At 41.1% G+C, this 18147-nt stretch overlaps 1 protein-coding gene across 1 annotated transcript in view; it reads left to right on the forward strand.

Annotated features, from left to right (window-relative positions):
* Window positions 1-18147, forward strand: part of ryr3 (ryanodine receptor 3) — a gene marked incomplete at both ends in the record, with an annotated part of 139830 nt that overhangs the window by 103588 nt on the left and 18095 nt on the right. Inside the window, 30 exon segments of the mRNA XM_079255060.1 lie at window positions 54-199; window positions 584-671; window positions 769-861; window positions 2718-2885; window positions 3767-3826; window positions 3924-4058; window positions 5436-5548; window positions 6566-6662; window positions 7542-7654; window positions 7741-7792; window positions 7891-7947; window positions 8064-8163; window positions 10025-10104; window positions 10214-10290; window positions 10363-10436; window positions 11357-11371; window positions 12199-12279; window positions 12360-12448; window positions 12533-12661; window positions 12748-12852; window positions 14211-14292; window positions 14434-15719; window positions 15818-15870; window positions 15956-16118; window positions 16209-16295; window positions 16792-16992; window positions 17556-17592; window positions 17595-17668; window positions 17670-17686; window positions 17808-17850. Of these exon segments, the coding sequence (XP_079111186.1) occupies window positions 54-199; window positions 584-671; window positions 769-861; window positions 2718-2885; window positions 3767-3826; window positions 3924-4058; window positions 5436-5548; window positions 6566-6662; window positions 7542-7654; window positions 7741-7792; window positions 7891-7947; window positions 8064-8163; window positions 10025-10104; window positions 10214-10290; window positions 10363-10436; window positions 11357-11371; window positions 12199-12279; window positions 12360-12448; window positions 12533-12661; window positions 12748-12852; window positions 14211-14292; window positions 14434-15719; window positions 15818-15870; window positions 15956-16118; window positions 16209-16295; window positions 16792-16992; window positions 17556-17592; window positions 17595-17668; window positions 17670-17686; window positions 17808-17850 (3915 nt within the window).

Consider the following 18147-nt stretch of genomic DNA (forward strand, 5'->3'; position numbering starts at 1 on the left):
TCACAGGGTGTGAAGTGGGAAAACGTTTCATTGTCGATGTTCCACATTCGCAGGTTGTTGCTGAAGAGGAGCTGCTGAAGGCTGACGGGAAAGGAGACAACCAGGAGGCAGAACTGCTCATCCTGGATGAGTTTGCGATGCTCTGCAGGGATCTCTATGCTTTCTACCCCATGCTTATCCGTTATGTAGACAACAACAGGTACATATACATGCATATTACCCTGTAATAACAGCACCATTTAAAGACTCAGAGACGTTTTATCGGTACTAGCAAGATTTCTGCATTATTTTCAGTTTTTTTTCCTCATCCTTGGTGTGGTATTTGTTTGATATAAGTCGGGCCCGACTCATCAGTACTGCAGAGTTGCATTTTCTTGTCAATTATCTAAACATGATTACTTTAATTTGTGGTCCAGCGGTTTTTGCTCATGTGTAGGAGATGTTGGTGAATTTACCACATCATCAGTTGACCACCTTTCTGTTTTTAAGACGAAGCTAAAAAACCTTGACAAACACATTCCCTGTACAAGTTGTTGATCTGGGAACTTTTATGAAAACACCCCGGGTTTTTATGACGCTTCAGGTCCAGGTGGCTGAAGGAGCCGGATGCAGACTCCACTGAGCTCTTCAGGATGGTGGCTGAGATCTTCATCCTCTGGTGCAAGTCCAACGTACGTGTTTTTATGTTGCTCCGTTTGTCACAGTTTAACATGTGACAACAGCTTCATATCTTCAAACTAACTCGTAGTCTTTGTCGTCTCCACGCAGAACTTTAAGCGTGAGGAGCAAAACTTTGTGATTCAGAATGAAATCAACAATTTGGGCTTCCTGACCGGGGAGGGAAAGACAAAGATGTCCAAGGTAAAGCCATGCTTCAGATCTGTGGGATGTGCTTTATTTATTTACTTACTTACTTACTTTTGTTGCTTGAGAATGAGAAACTGAAAATAAAGTTGTTTTATTTGCTTGGCTGTGTGGATCCTGGGAAATCCTTGATTTGTGGTGGAAATATTGAAGACAAATATTGATTGAGTGATTTGCATGCAGCTGGTAAAATCTCCTCCCTGACATCTAAGCCTTTATGTTTTCGCCGTGTCGTGTTATTAAGTTATCAGCTCTCTGCTTCATCCGACAGCAGATTTAAGAGCAACACTCTCATGGTCTTAGTGATGCTGCGCTCCGATGAGCCATCAGCATGTCGGTCTGTGTGTAGCCTTCAGATGGGGAGTTTCTATTCCTCACCACGACCATGTCATCAACATAATTACGTATACGGCTTCATCGGTCTGAATTCTGGTCATGGGGAAAAATTTGGGGACAACTATGGGCTCGAACATATGATGCTGCTTTACTTTTAGTCTTATTCTTCAATGGACAATTTTGAGCAAACCAGTTTATGTTAAAATCTCCCATCAGACCGATATCCAAGCCTACCATCGTATTTTTATCTAACATTTCACAAATTTTGTCAATATATTCGCTATTAGAATTTGGTGGACTGTAACCACCAAATTCTTCTTGTGAGTTAGATGAACTTGTAACCACAAAATTTCAATACTATACTGCATCATATCCGTTTTCACTGGAAAATGATTCTGAACATAAAAAGCTACTCCGCCACCATATTTATCTCTGTAGATGTTTTAACCTTTTATGTTTAAACCATGTCTTTAAAGGATGAGTCCAGATGAGTCCCGGAGATTGCAAGTATATTCGGCTTATGTTCGAGTAACAGTTCAGATATTTCATTTGTTTTGTTTCTTAAACTATTTATATTAATATGTGCGATACTAAATCATTTCCTAAAACGTTTGTGTTGGGATGTTATTGTCATGCACTCTGCATCAGGGATCATGCAAATCAGTACAGATAATAGTTGTTTTTTTAAAAGTAAATAGTAAAAATACAATACAACGGTAAAAATACAGCTGGAAAAAAAAAAGCATTGATATTTGTAGGAACGGAAGTAAGCATGTGTTTACTGTGTTTAGCTCCCTGCCCACCATACTCCCCTCATTGTGCTGTAAAGAAACCTACAGACTGTGAACTTTAACACATTCCTGTTCTGCATTGCCTGCTGACCCTGTTATTCTGCTCATCTGTTCACATGTTAATATAACAAACCTAAGTCGTGGAAGCACCATGTTATTGGTGCAAAGTCCATATAAACTGCATTTTTATTGTGACTTTTAAGGGTTAACATTCTGTTTTTGTATTTGAGACTGATGGTATGATTGGGTTGTTTAATGCAGTAATGTTTATAGAGTGATTCCAGTGATTTAATGGTCATCTTGTTTGCATGTGAACATGATAAATGAGACAGTAGTTGCATTCATGTAGATTTTGTCTTCCTTTGTTAGTGAGTTTCACATAAAACTAAAGTTAGACAGAGTATGACGATCTTGTTTAACTTCACCTTGTTTAGTGCTTAAAAACACAGCAATGAGTTTAAGTCACCATAATATACACACACTCGCACTCTGCTGGTTGATCTTTGACTTTAACACTAAATATAATGATGCAGCATCTTTCCAGTTGTGTGAAGGTGTAGATGTGTTTATTCTGATCTTTTCTTGTCTATGCAAACTCCACCTGTTTTCTCCACGTTTATCGGCTGATTCATCCTAAATAGTGAAGTAAAACTTGCCTGATAAGATTAATATGAGCTTTCATCTTCCACATGGTCGAAATGAAAACATACTGATTTCTATCTGTAGTCAGGAGGCGACCAGGAGAGGAAACACAAGCGTCGTCGTGGTGAATACTACTCCATTCAGACATCGCTGATCGTGGCTGCGCTGAAGAAGATGCTGCCCATCGGCCTCAACATGTGCACCCCGGGAGACCAGGAGCTCATCTCTTTGGCAAAGATACGCTACAGTCTGGTGAGCTTTGGGAAACGGGGCCTGATGCGAAGGTTTTTGGGTTTTTTTTAAAGCGCTTTGAAGCACAAAATAACTCCTTATTAAGTTTTTTTTTAAATTCACATTTTCTATACAGATGTCGGATTTGTATTCTTTCTTTGGAAAACATAACCAGTTCTAATTTGACTGATCATTAAAATTAGGTTAGAAATCGAGTCACTGCTGGCAACGGGTCTAGGCCCTTCTCATTTATCTGACCTTTTAAATTATGAGCCCTTGTGGACCCTGAGGTCCTCTGGTACCGGCCTTTTAGTTCTCCCAAAAGTTGGGACCAAAACCTGCGGAGAAGCCTCTTTCTTCCACTGCGGTCCTCGACTGTAGAACCGCCGGCCGGAGAACCTCACGCCTGCAGAGACTGTCGACAGTTTTAAAAAGAGCGTCCACCTTTTAAACCTTGCTTATCACTGATTTTTAATTTATTCTACTTTGGGTGTTATTTAGTGCATTTTTAATACTCATTTATTGATTTATTTTATTATGTATTTATGCATTATACAATGCAGGTGCATGTGAGAGGATGTGTGTGTGTGTGTGTGTGTGTGTGTGTGTGTGTGTGTGTGTGTGTGATAAGGTGTGTATGATCAGGTGCATGTTTTGTAATGTTGTTTACTTGAATGCAGGATGGGATTTTTTAAAATATATTTTTATAAGTTGTGTTTATTATGTAAAGCACTTTGAGCTGCTTTTGTATGAAATTGTTGTATAAATAAAGTTTTGATAGCAAAAGACAAAAATTACAAGCAGCTTTTGATGCATTTTTCATTATGATCCAGCAGAAATGAGAAAAAACAAATAGGAAATCAGGATTTTTTTTTGAGGTGTCGTATTGTTCGTTCTCACAGAAAGACACAGATGATGAGGTGAAGGAGCATCTTCGTCAGAATCTCCACCTTCAGGACAAGGTAAGATAATGTGATCACATTGCAGGTAATGCTGCAGATTGCTGTTTTTCATTTGCAGGAGTTTCTTTCTGGGTTTGATGGATTTTTCTGTTTGCAGTCTGAAGACCCAGGTGTTCAGTGGCAGCTTAACCTTTACAAAGAGATCCTGATGAAGAGCGAAGAACCCGCTGATTCGGAGCACACCGTGGAGAGAATCCAGAGCATCTCTGCTGCCGTCTTCCACCTGGAGCAGGTAAAACACATGCATTTATTTCCAGAGGTTGTAAATCATATACTGTAAATCCCTGATCTCATTTCCATCCATCAACTTCAAATTATATCCTCAAGTTACAAACCAAACTTCCTGCAAGTACTATTCCAGTAATCTTGCTTATGTTAGGAATGTATATACAAACAAACATACGTTGTATGCAAATGAAACATTTTAAGGGCAGGTGAAAGATGATGGATAACCCAATTTTGTACTACACTGATAAGAAGTCATTCTTCAGGGAGGGGAACGGGGAGAAAGGACTGAGATATGCCAGATGACTGAAGAAGGGGACTAAGAACTGGTGTCAACAGGTCAGGTAGAGAGATGAACCCTCCCCACACCCTGGATGTCAGCATAGTACTGTAGAAGCAGCATGTGTTAGCCAAGAATAGAAACAAAAAAGCTGTCTAAAAGGGTTTAGGCTGTTTTGAAGAATACAAGGTGGTCATACCAATTATTATTTTCCAAGCTCATTAAAAAGATCCACACAGTTTTTGCTTTATATAACACGTTTTCATCTGTGTTTGCACATTTTAAAGATGCACTACGTAACTGTTTGACCTCAAAACTGCAGGTCTTTTATGTTTTTTTTGTTTTATCTGATGAGAAATAAATCTAGAGATCAACCATGCTCTGTCCAGCGATCTTTAGGCAGACACAAATAACCTTTGCCTGGCAGCACTAGTCAAAACAGCTGCTAGCATGAAGATAACAACAGTCAAAGCTGAAACAGGTCTTGAACAGAACATTTAGTTTTATGCATGAACCTACTAAAGCAAGCTTTCTGAACTACTCTAAACTATGCAGAATTTATATTTTGTACTACATAAAAGAAGCTTAATAAAGGAGTAACATATTAAAACTATGTGCATAATTTCCACCACAACAGTGTATTTAATGTGTATTTCTTGAGTCACTGTCGCCCAGCAGCATCGCGATGCTGAGAAACCGCACTATACAACATTTAAGTCAGGCGTGCTGCGTGACGTAGCAGCAGTTTCCCTTCACACTAGAAAACACACTGGCTGCTCTGAACACACAACGCCGCCGATTCAGCAAATAAAAGATTAAAAGAGAGAAAACAAGAATCATTGTACGATCGTCTTTTGCTGGCTGGAGAGAGCTAACAGGTCCTGTTGGATGCAAGATGGAGGCTGGATTAGCCGTTGGTAGCGGGCACCTGGCGGGGACACGACAAGTTCTGCGGTGTGTCTTTAATAAATCTGTGAAGATGTTTTCCTGGCAGCATGAAGGGACAGAAGCGGTGGCACTAGACGTTTCCACAGTGCTCCACGAGACGAGATGAAGAGTCAAACATCTCCGTTGTGTAGTCTCACAGCTCCTCTCGTATCTTAGGTGGAACAACCTCTGAGGAACAAAAAGTGTGTGATGCAGAAGCTGCTGTCCAAACAGCGAAAGCGCGCGGTGGTGGCCTGTTTCCGCATGGCGCCGCTTTACAATCTCCCCAGGTCAGTATGTCACTCAGCACACCGGTCACACCTACGAAACCAACAGGGCTGATAGTTCAGTACTTTCACACAAGTCTTAATCTCGCCTTATTTAACAATAACCAAGTAGCTGAGACGATGGGTGGGCGGCCATGTTTACTTGATTGTGTGCCCACGTAAACCCCTCATCTCCTCCCTAATGACACTCTCTTCTCTGTGTTGTTTTTTTCCTTTTTTGCATAACACTACCTCCCCTTCCCTCAGATATAAAAATAATAATTACTTCCTGAATGGCTATCGGGAGGTTTGGCTTGAAAGGGCGTTCAAAGCCTCCAGCTTTGACCGCCTGTTCTCCCTGCTGACGGTAAAGTGGGCGAATGCTTCATCTGTCCAAACCCCCCACCCTCCCCTTCATCACCCAGGCTGTGGAACAATCTCTGCCTAGCAACCGACTGGTTCTGCACTGTTCATTCTGATTGGTCAGCTAGAACGAGGCCACAGTGCGAGCTACAGGTCTCAGGTGAGACCTGAAAAATCAGGATTGAAGAAATGAAAGAAGAAGAAAGACATGAAGGAGTCTATTTAAGAGCAGTCTTTGTTTTTATATCATTTTAGCTCCTGTTACTATGACGACATCTGACATTTGCAGGATTGTTGTGCAGTTTTCTCATCATCTTTGTGAAGGAACTTGTGAAAAGGGATTTTTAGAAAGTCTCATCACATGATGGAAAACTTCACATCCCTCCTAAAGCGTGCATGCTTCTAGGATGAATTTTCCAACCTCTTTGAAGTAACTGGAGTTATTTTAGAGACCAAACGTGACCAGTCAGAAGAGCCAGTGGATCCCACATCGACCAATCACCATCCTGCCTGAAATGCACTTCCTGTAACCACTCCCCCCCCCGACATTTCTTCTTCCTGTCTCCTCCAAAAACTTACCAGAACTTGCCTTAATGCCAGTGTACCTCCCCTCCCACTCCCCCCTCATTCCTCCCCCATCTCCCCTTACCTGCCCCCCCCCCCCCCCCCCTTCCCCAGGCATCGTGCTATCAACCTCTTCATCCCAGCCTATGAGAGACTTCGGATAGAAACAGAGGAGTACTCCTTTGAGGAGAAGCTAGTTCAGGACCTGGCAGTAAGTACTGGGCTCGCCCCGCCCACGCTCCGTGTGCCCTGCGTTGGCACCCCTCTGCCAGTCCTGTCTGCAGAATGCTTCTTTAGCCCCGCTCCCATTGAGCCCTGGGAGCACGCCCGGGTGGGGACCTTGCCCAAAGCGCCCAGGGGCCCCCGCTCTAGGCGTGCTAAATCCTTCAGGCAGAGATCCATCAGGGGTCAGAGGCTGCATGACCAACTCAGGAGACACAGGGCCAGCTCCGGCGCTCACAGCTCTAGAAAAGCAGGCTATGCATCTCTGACAGCAGCGGTAAGGAGGGCCTTTCACTACAGTAGGAGGCTGTTGCTAGCTGTTTGGCTGTCAGATCTGGATCCAACCCATCAATTGTCTTTTCGCTGTACTCTGTAAGTGTGTAAAGGTGACGTTCCAGTACGTTCTGTGGCCATATCGTCAGTGGCATGCTCGCGTAGTCATGTGAAGATCATCGTATGCAAATGTGCAGCAAATTAATTTAAAACATGTCGCAGAAACTCGAAAGGTGAAGTAATTTATTGTCCTCTTACAGCTTTTCTTCTAGTTTTCAGTCTGAATAACTTTAGACTCGTGAAGATTTGTGTAGTTGTGATAGTCCCTCCATGTCAGGTTCATTCTCCACGTTTGCTTTGCATCTGTTTGCTGCAACATGCATGTCTCTGAAAACATGTTCATAATTCACTTTTTTAACTTCCTCGTCCTGTCCTTTCCACAAAAGATACACCTGCATGCCGGTGAATGTTGGACTTGTTTCAGTGTTTTTTGTTGAATGAATCAAATAATGTGACTGCGCACAAACTGGGAGTTTGGGAAGTAAAGGTGTTGTTTGGGCTGAGCTGACTTCTTTATATCTGTGGATGTCTTCAGAAAACCCCAATGAAGATTGTGGAGGAAGAGGAAGAGGAGGTGGCTGAGATCCAGCCTGATCCTCTCCAGCAACTCATCCTCCACTTCAGCCACAATGCTCTGACGGAGAGAAGGTGAGAAAAAACAAAAGTGTGATGATGATGATGGGAAACAAGCTTCAGGATTCAGTCAGTAACAAAGTGCAACTCGACCTTTACAGTCACTTGGAAGAAGATCCTTTGTATATTGCATATGCAGACATGATGGCAAAGGTAGTTTTTTTAAGCTCTTTTGCATCTTATAAATGATTCTTTTTCTTATTTTGATAAATTAAACATCAGTTTTAAATGTTGGCCTTTTGTTTTGTCAGAGCTGCGCAGAGGATGAGGAGGAAGAGGAAGAAGAAGGGAAAGAAAAGACATTTGAGGTACTCTGATTCCTGCTTTTTGTTTTAAAAAAAAAAAGCTTCTTTTGAGAATCCCCACATGTATGTGTGTGTGTGTGTGTGTGTGTGTGTGTGTGTGTGTGTGTGTTTCCCTTCAGGAAAAAGAGATGGAAAAGCAGAAGATCCTGTACCAGCAAGCAAGGCTGCACGCACGTGGGGCTGCGGAAATGGTGCTACAGATGATCAGTGCCTCTAAAGGTAATGATGATCATTACATCTGAAACTTAGATACCAGATAAGCACTAAATTCATTTCAGCTTTATTTGTACATACAAACTCATTCAACTTCATTTAAATTCAACTTTATTTGCATAGCGCCACTTGACAACAATGTTGTGACAGTTCACTTTACATACACGAATCAACATACACATCATTTCAAGACAAATCTCAAATTAAGGGACTTTTAATGATGCCATCCAATCTAATTCAGTGTCCTTTAATTATAATCCAATTAGAACAAATCCATCATGTGACCCATATTAGTTCAGTTGTTTATCGTTATGTTCATATAAAACCAACTCAAAAAACTAAAAAGTAATTACTTGACTAGGGAAACTATTGTTCTCTTCAGTCTTAAAGTAGTTTTAATCGTCAGACTACTGTTGGGCTGGAAGCTCATTAAAACTTCATTGTTTGGCCTTGTGATCTCATTTAGGCCCTATTTATAACATGTTCCCTTGCTAAACTAAAAACCTTTCCCTTTGTGTACCCCCCCCCCCCCCCGAAAGAATGTGCATTCACCCAACAGCAGACTGGAAACTATCCTCATGCTGAAACTCTGCCAGAAGCATCTTTTGGTAGCATTCTGCTTGTGTAGAGATGTCAACGCATCTTTGCTGACGGCAGTTAAATGTTACACAAAAAGTAGGTTTTAAGTGACCAAATAACTTGAAAATATTCAGCAGCACAAATAAAACGCACACTTCCGGCGTTGTTGCTGTTGTGCCACCCGTAGGTGTAGACAAGGCTGGAGTGTTTAAGAGCAAGATGACTTGAAAGATTCCAGTTCACATTTATATGGATGGAATTCATCTTGGATCTTGAAACACAAATCCTTTGAATCTCACCCATTGAAAACTCCATTACCTTGTAAACAACATGCAAAACTCAGCAAAGCCTTTGCATTTTACTGCGTCGGGATTGGACGGAGCACAAAAGAGGCTTTAAACGTAGATATTTGCAGCCGACCCGTGTGATTTTTTCTCCACGTCATTTATTCTCATTTCAAGCTGCTCATGTGACATAATAAAGTGACTCAACTGATAAAACTCTACTAATGACTCGGCTCAGACAATCCCGTTCTGTCCCTGGTGTTCGCCAGGGATGCATACGTCGTCAGTGAAGCTGACAGCACCCTGTCCATTGACAGAAGCACCACCTCAAAGAAATAATGACTTCAATTTGTGAGACTCACCTGACAGCTGCTGCAGATCAACTCGGTCTTTGCTGAAACGCTCCTTTTTTTTCTTCAGGAAGTGTGAGGATGGAAACTTGTCAGCCACATTAACGTTTGCAGAAAGAAAAACCGTTGCCTAAATCTGAGATGTATCTTGTTTAAATAGCGCTGAAAAAACTTGTGCAGAATGTCTGACAGTGACTGATGGCGATAATTCGAGACCAAGAACAAGGTCAGATTATGGAGGTCAGCGTTTGTCAGATTACTAAACTCATCTGATCAATATGCAGGAACACAAGTAATTGTAAAAGAAAGGTATAAACACCTTAAATCCATGTTTTCCAGACCCATACGTACGCAAGGAAGTGCACGTGCAAGGTGCACAGAAAGCCGTACAGTGGCTGGTGTTGGACTGTTGTTCATACCTTCTGAAGAGACTTTGAAATGAGTTTTTCAGGCAATAAATCAGATCATTTACCTTCATGAAGGCTTCCAAATGTGCATTATTTATTTCCAAATGAATGGATCCTGTTTATTTTCTGAAATTTCTACAAAGCACACTTCATCTGTTTAAATGACAAGTCGCCCCACATGAAAATACACATGCTAGTGTTTCCAGCGGACTCCTTTTGATTTAAACTTGATATTTTCTGCCACCAGGTCGTCTCGGCCCCATGGTGACCTGCACCCTCAAACTGGGCATCTCCATCCTAAATGGAGGAAATGTGCAAGTTCAGCAGGTGAGGTGGTTCAGCCTTTGGTTTAACGTTCATACCCAGACAGCCAGTTTCCCCCGTTGCAGAAAACATGTTGGAATTTAAGTCACAAGCTTTACTTTTCTCGTCCCAGAAAATGCTTGATTACTTGAAAGAAAAAAGAGATGCAGGCTTTTTCAAGAGTCTCTCAGGACTGATGCAGTCTTGCAGGTAAGCCTTGCGATATTATTCTGGCTGCATTAAGGAAACGCCTGAAGCTCATTTTCGAGTCTGTTTTCCCAGTGTGCTGGACTTGAATGCATTTGAGAGGCAAAACAAGGCAGAAGGACTTGGCATGGTGACAGAGGAAGGCTCAAGTAAGTCGTAGGACAGCACAGGTTGACACGCCGTTCTCTTTAAGTTTCACTTTATCTCTGCTGTAGAATCGCCCCGTTTCAATTGTTTATATAAAGACTTAAATAGCCGCCCCACCCCCACCCTCTGAAATAATGCTGAACCATGACAACTGTTCAATGTCAATGTCTTTTCATACATGTTAATAAATGCAGTTACTTCTTTTCGTATGGCCTTTAGAATAATCAAAATTTCATTGCAGTCAATGAGAATTTTGATTTATAAGTTAGTTTGCTGCTTGTGCTAAAAACCTGTAGTCACTGAAGTTGTCAGTGTGTGAGTGTGTACCGTCTGCTGTAATGAAAGAAGGGCTGATTTGTTATTGTATTTTGGAGCTGTGTTCACTGTAATTCTGAATTTAAATAAGAAAAAGCTTTTCTTATGTCATTATTATTATCATTATTATTATTATTACTGCAATGCTGAGGTTAGGGAAGTTAGGGAATATCTGGTTTGCAGCACATGGTCCAGCATTAAAACACGACCCTTTGCTTCTCTCTAACTATTCACACGATGCTTTTCCCATCAAACTGTTTGTCTTTTCATTACTCCCTCCTCTGCTAAACATTCCCATTGAGCTTTGTTTAACAGTTCACTGTTAATACTGGTGTCTCTGCTGTTCTGAACTTTACAACCATGACTGAGTTTTTATTATTTCTATCATTTTGTTAGAAGCTAGCAGATCCTAGGAGTTCCCCCTTGTCGTAAACAATTTTCTTTTTAACTGCATGTTTTTGTTTTCCACTCGTAGCTTATGTATTCATATCTCTTTGTATTGTAACTCGGTGTCCTCTCTTTTTGCTTATGTCTTCGTGTCTTGTTCGTCTTCTTCCTGTCATTTAAAAAAAAAAACCAAACAAACAAAAAAACTCATCGATGGCAGTCCACACTCAGCGGGGTAAATAGCAAATTTGGATCATCCTGATATGGCTATGCTTCCACCCTGAATGCCCTCTCCATATCTGCGGTCCATACTCCCTGCTTTATTCTGAACCCAAGCTGTCTGTAGGAGACACTGCATGCTGATGTTAGAGCAAAGTGGACCAGTAGAATCCATTGCTTGTTCCATTCTGTTCTATTTGTTCCCATCCCCTTCATGTTAACATTTACTAATGCTACTATTACTGATGCTCAGTTATGTCGTTCTGAGGCCATCAGTGGCACCTCGCAGGGGTTTGACTGAAGGTCTGTGGGCTCTTCCACAGCTTAAGCAAAGCTTTGTCTTGCTTTGGACTTGGGACCTATTTCACAAAGCTGGTCATGATACAATAATCGTAACTTTCACATGGTTTTATTTGCGCACAGATTTGCTCTGTGGATGAGCTGGTTGATTTTTTTTTTCTTTATTTAAAGTGAATTTTGTTCCCACGTTTGTCCGCTGCTTCTAGCCGTTGTCAGGCCCAACCATGTGGCCTGCATGTGAAAGTTATCAGGCTTCCTCCAGCTTATGGAAATGTCCTAGTGTTTCACTGTTTAATATAAAAGCTTTTTTTTTTGTTTTTGTGTTGTTTTTTTTTTTTTCCAAAAAAAGCACTTTGGATTCAGTTTTAAATCTGCAATCTAAAGACAATGAACTTCCAAACTGTTTTGAACATAAAACCTGCCCTGCTTGCCTCATTAATTGCTTTGGAGGGGATTTTCACATTTTCTTATACTCCCTCACATTTAGCTCATTTAATCATGTGAAGTCTGAGCCGTATTCACCACAATGTCTGCTCTGTTTAGGCTCCAAGGTGCTACAGAACGATGAGTTCACTAAAGATCTGTTCCGGTTTTTACAACTTCTGTGCGAGGGCCACAACGGAGGTGAGGTTGCGTTTGTGTGCATTTTTAAAGCCGTGCCTGTACGAGCTTTAGTGAGCTGTAACAGTATTTGTGACCATCAGATTTCCAGAACTTCCTGAGAACTCAAACTGGAAACACAACTACAGTCAACATCATTATCAGCACTGTGGACTACCTGCTCCGGCTTCAGGTGCGGAGCACTTCATCTGCATCGTCGTCATCATCGTCATCTGCATTTACATTTACGATTCTTCTCACTCATCTCCCTCCTCAGGAGTCTATCAGCGACTTCTACTGGTACTATTCTGGCAAAGACGTAATCGATGAGACTGGAAAACTCAACTTCTCCAAAGCTTTATCTGTAGCCAAGCAGATCTTCAACTCACTTACTGAGTACATTCAGGTGCGAAGAATTTAAGTCAACACTATAAAACATGGTAAAATTTAGCTTCATGGTGCATCTATTTACACCATCTTTTCTCCCTACAGGGGCCATGTATTGGGAACCAGCAGAGTTTAGCACATAGCAGGCTTTGGGATGCAGTTGTGGGCTTCTTACATGTGTTTGCAAACATGCAGATGAAGCTATCTCAGGTACATTACTCCGAGCATTTCTCTTTTTGGATATTTCCAAAGGCTGCATTAAGGAAAATACAACAGAGCATTTAAAGTATTTATGACCCACTGAGGTAAAGATGTCGTCTGGAAGTGGAAACGGAAAACAAGCCACCACTTTTTTACCTACAATAATATAATGTACAGATGTGAAACAGCTGTAATAATCCAAATTAAAACTGGCAAAGCTATTTAGAAACGGTGTATTTCCTCTAACTGCATGCAAATAAATATACAGAATTTTGCAAAAAAAAAAAACATAACAATAGTGTAAACTTTTAATACTAAATTTAACACATTGCATAAGCTGGACCTGGATAAAAAAAATTATCATGCAGTTAATAGGCTCTTACCTAATAGTAATAGGCTGTGTGTTGACTGTTTCCTCAACTCTCCTCTCATAGAGGAGTCTGTCTTGTACGTAGTCAAGTACCCACTAGAGTTGAAGGGATTTAACTAAAATATTAATGTTTCCTGGTATATTTTACATTCAGACATGCGTAGAGTTTCTAAATCCAAGTAAAGGCACTAGGATTGTCCATAAGCCAAAACAAGTGAGAACTAATTTACTTCCTGACAACATACCAAGATTTTTTTAAGACGAGAAATTTAAATTAAACCATAAAAGCCTGTGTCTTACATTATATGTAAAATTAACGAATAAAATTCAGATTGATCATAATTAGAAGAAATAGTTTTCAAAAGTCTAAAAAAGAGAAGTCATGTGAATCATACATTAAAGTGTGTAAGCATGCATATATAGTGTATATAGGTGGGTAGAGTTTATACATGTATATATAGGTATGTGTTTGAGTATACAAAAAGGCCGATGTACATATGTTTGTATAGTTTGTATACATGTGTATGTGTGCATATATTAGCGATGTTCAATATTGTCTCTTTTACTAATATACAACATCAATTTGGTTCAACTTATAATTTCAAATATCAGCAAATACCAATATATATGGAGCAAGTTGTGGCAATGAAACAAAAATATCTGGAAAACTATACATGACATGTCTTATATTTTGTCATTTTGAGTTATAGGATGTATGGCTGAATAGTTTAATATGTAATATGTGAATATTGTGTAACAGTTGTGTCATTAAAAAGTAAAAACTGCTTGCGATCATTTCTGATATTGCATTTTAATGTCGATATTGACCTATAAAATTAGACAGCTCTGGTATATACACAAGTGTAGGCTCTTATCGTGTGTGTGTGTGTGTGTGTGTGTGTAATGTATTAAAACAGAATGTTGTGTGAGTGAACAGTGGAAATGTGACTTTATTCTGTTATGGTGAAACCTGTAACAGATTCTTTTCTCCTCGTAGGACGCCAGTCAGATTGAGCTGTTGAAGGAGCTGATGGACTTGCAGAAGGACATGGTTGTCATGTTGCTGTCCCTCCTTGAGGGTGAGAGTCTTGAAGCTGTCATTTATCAACCAAATACACTGATGTTGGACAGACTGAGAGACAAATTAAAAGAAGAACCAACATCAGCTTCTGCTGGAAGGTTCTCAGTCATTTATTTCCGTTTGTGCTTCACCTCTTCAGGTAACGTGGTGAATGGAACAATTGGAAAGCAGATGGTCGACACGCTGGTGGAGTCTTCAAGCAACGTGGAGATGATCCTCAAGTTCTTCGACATGTTCCTCAAGCTGAAGGATCTCACAACTTCTGACAACTTCAAGGAGTACGACCCCGAGTTTAAGGGCATGATCTCCAAAAAGGAGTTCCAGAAGTCGATGGACAGCCAGAAGCAGTACAGCCAGTCGGAGATTGAGTTCCTTCTCTCGTGCGTGGAAGCTGACGAGAACGACATGTTCAGTTACACGGAGTTTGTGGAGCGATTCCACGAGCCAGCCAAAGACATCGGCTTCAACATGGTGGTGCTGCTGACCAACCTCTCCGAGCACATGCCTCACGACTCCCGTCTCTCCACCTTCTTGGATCTGGCAGAAAGCATGCTCAGCTACTTTGAGCCTTACCTGGGTCGTATTGAAATCATGGGCAGCGCGAAGCGGATCGAGAGGGTTTACTTCGAGATCAGCGAGTCGAGCCGAGAGCAGTGGGAGAAGCCGCAGGTCAAAGAGTCCAAGCGTCAGTTCATCTTTGACGTGGTGAACGAAGGAGGAGAGAGCGAGAAGATGGAGATGTTTGTGAACTTCTGCGAGGACACCATCTTTGAGATGCAGCTGGCCTCGCAGATCTCTGAGCCCGACGTGGTTGAGCAGCCCGAAGAGGAGGAGGAGGAAGATGGGCACAGCATCTTGGAAGAGCTGGCTGGAGAGGAAGAAGGCGCCGCGGAGTCGGCGTCCGCTTTCACCGCCGCATGCCGCTCGGTGAAGAAGAAGATCTCTGACGTCCGCCAGATGTTTACGATCAAAAACCTCCGCAAACAGTTCAAGAAGGTCAAGAAGCTCAGCATCAAAGAGATCATCACCGGCTTCTTCTCCTTCTTCTGGATGATCTTCATTGGCTTCTTTAAGGGGATTTACGGCCTCATCTTTGGTTTCTTCCACGTCATCTGGTCGTCCATGTTCAGCGGAGGGCTTGTTGAAGGAGCCAAGAACATGAAGGTGACGGACATCCTCGGAAACATGCCCGACCCGACTCAGTTTGGTATCCATGGAGATGTGATAGAGGGAGATAAAGTGGAGACTATAGAGTCATCTGGAAGCATGGATCCAGCCAATGCACTAGCAGGGGACGTCGGAGAGGTGGACCTCATGTTGGAGATGCTGACGATGCCGAAGAAGGAAGGAGGGAAACACGTGGAGCCCGGTCTGGGGGATGTTTCGGAGCTGTCTGCCGAATCCTCCACAACTATTCACAAAAGGGTCGGTCATGAAGAAAATCATCTCAAATGCTTGTTAGTCTGTCTTTCACCATCGCTTCCAGTGTGTTCCTACATGACTGCGTGTTTTACGTGTTGCAGAAAGCTCCTGCCAAACCAGCCGAAGCTCCTGAGAGCGAGCCAGAAAAAGCAGAGTAAGTAACGGGAAGTGAAACAGATGCTTACGAATCGCAATGTAGGATGAGATCGTGTTTAGAGTTATAAATGTTACCGATACAGCACAGAGAACCAGGAGAAGGAGGATAAACCGAAGGAAGATGAAGCTAAGGAGCCTGTCGCAGAGGAGAAGCCCAAAACCAGATCAAGTCAGCCAAAAGAGGCGTCTCCTGCCTTCATGTCAACCATCTTTGCTATTCTTGACGTCTACCTGAACAAGATACTGGTGAGCAATCTTCTTTCATTTGCAGTGGACTTCTTCAAGTTTTTTTTAAAGCAGATGCCCTTGATGTTTAATGAGATGTTTTCTTTCCAGAACTACCTGGCTCGTAACTTCTACAATCTGCGTTTCCTGGCCCTGTTTATGTGCTTTGCCATCAACTTCATCCTGCTTTTCTACAAGGTAACATTTGATTGTGGTGCCAATCCCAGAGCAGAATACACCAGAAGGAGCTTTGGGACTGCAGAAATGATGGCTCTAGTGAAATGATTCTCAAACTTGGGGTTGTGAGACAACACAAAAGACATATAAGGCTGCAAACAGGGATGGGTGTAGAGATACTTTGATATTTGCCAGGTTATGGCACATTCTACTATTAGTTTCCATTTAATAAATGTGAATAATCTTATATTACTGTAATTAATTTTTTTTAAGCATTTTTATTTTTCATTTATTCCGTACCATTTATTGCTTTAAAAACATTTCTTTCAGTTTTATTAACATTTCATTTTGCTACTGATCAAAGATATTGATGCACACTGTACAATTGTGATTTTCTTTTAAGAGACATCAAGCATCAATCAATTAATGAAAAAGTATCATAAATTAAGAGTGTTTGTTAAAGACACCAACATCCTTGTGGGAGACTTTCAAGTTGCTGTGCTTGTTTTGCATTTAGGTTACTGGTGAGACTGATGAAGAGGCCGATGAAGAAAACCGATGGGGGGATGATGAAGAGGATGACGAGAACACACTCTTTGACATGGACGAGTTTGTTCTGCAGGAGAGCACCGGCTACATGCTGCCAACTCTGCGTTTCTTGGCCATTTTCCACACCGTCATCTCGCTCCTCTGTCTGGTCGGGTACTACTATCTGAAGGTACCGACATGATCCGTGTTTCTGGAGTTTCTCCTCACTAAGATCTTTTAAAGTCTTCGCTGCATGTTGCTCATTATTTTAACCATTAAAATTACTGCAACTCTCTTTATTATGGCGTTGACCAGTTGACTTTGCATCGGTTTGACTTTGCATTGGTTTCCAGTTAGGTTTAGGACCCGGTACAAGATCTTATTGATTGTTTTTAAAGCCTTAAATGTATTGGCTCCTCTTCACAACTCTCACCCAAGGTCCCATTTGCCAGATCCAGGGGTGACAGAGCTTAGTCTGTTGCTGCTCCTAAGATGTGGAATAGTCTTCCCCATCATGTCAGAGGTTCCCTATCTGTCTCTGATTTTAAGTCTGTCCTTAAAACCTACTTTTTTGCGCTGGCATTTAATCATACCTGAGCTTTTAACTTTATTTTTGTTTCCAGATTTTATTTATGTTTTTTTTTTACTGTGCAGGGTTTTCATTTTTGTTGTTTTATTGTTTAGCACTTTGGGCAGCTGCTGCTGTAAAACTGTGCTGAATGAATAAATTTGAACTTGAAGTTTTGTTTTTAGGTTCCCTTGGTGGTTTTCAAGAGAGAGAAGGAGATCGCCAGAAGCTTGAGTTTGATGGTCTGTATATCACTGAGCAGCCATCCGATGATGACATCAAAGGCCAGTGGGATCGGACTGGTCATCAACACGCCGTGAGTGTCTTTACTGCATTTTGTACCATTTAATCAGGATTTACCTGGGCCAGAACATTAATTTCGGTTTATGAATACAAAATTCTGCCTCTGGAGTCACGATTTTTCACTTCCATTCCAGATCTTTCCCAAGCAATTACTGGGACAAGTTTATCAAGCGCAAGGTGAGCGTGAAGAAAAAACTAAATCATCTGTGGCTTTTTGTGTGTGTGTGTGTGTGTGTTATTTTATTATTGTCCATTATAATTATTTAAATAATTAATCATTTAATTATTTTAATCAATATTTAAATTATATAGTATAATTTCTATTATTTTTTTATTTCTTTATATATATATATATATATGTGTGTGTGTGTGTATATATATGTGTGTATATATATATATATATATATATATACTATATATATATATATGTGTGTGTGTATATATATATATATATATATATATATATATATTTAT

The sequence above is a fragment of the Telmatherina bonti genome (genome assembly GCF_933228915.1).
Source record: "Telmatherina bonti genome assembly, chromosome: 16".
NCBI lineage: Eukaryota > Metazoa > Chordata > Actinopteri > Atheriniformes > Telmatherinidae > Telmatherina > Telmatherina bonti.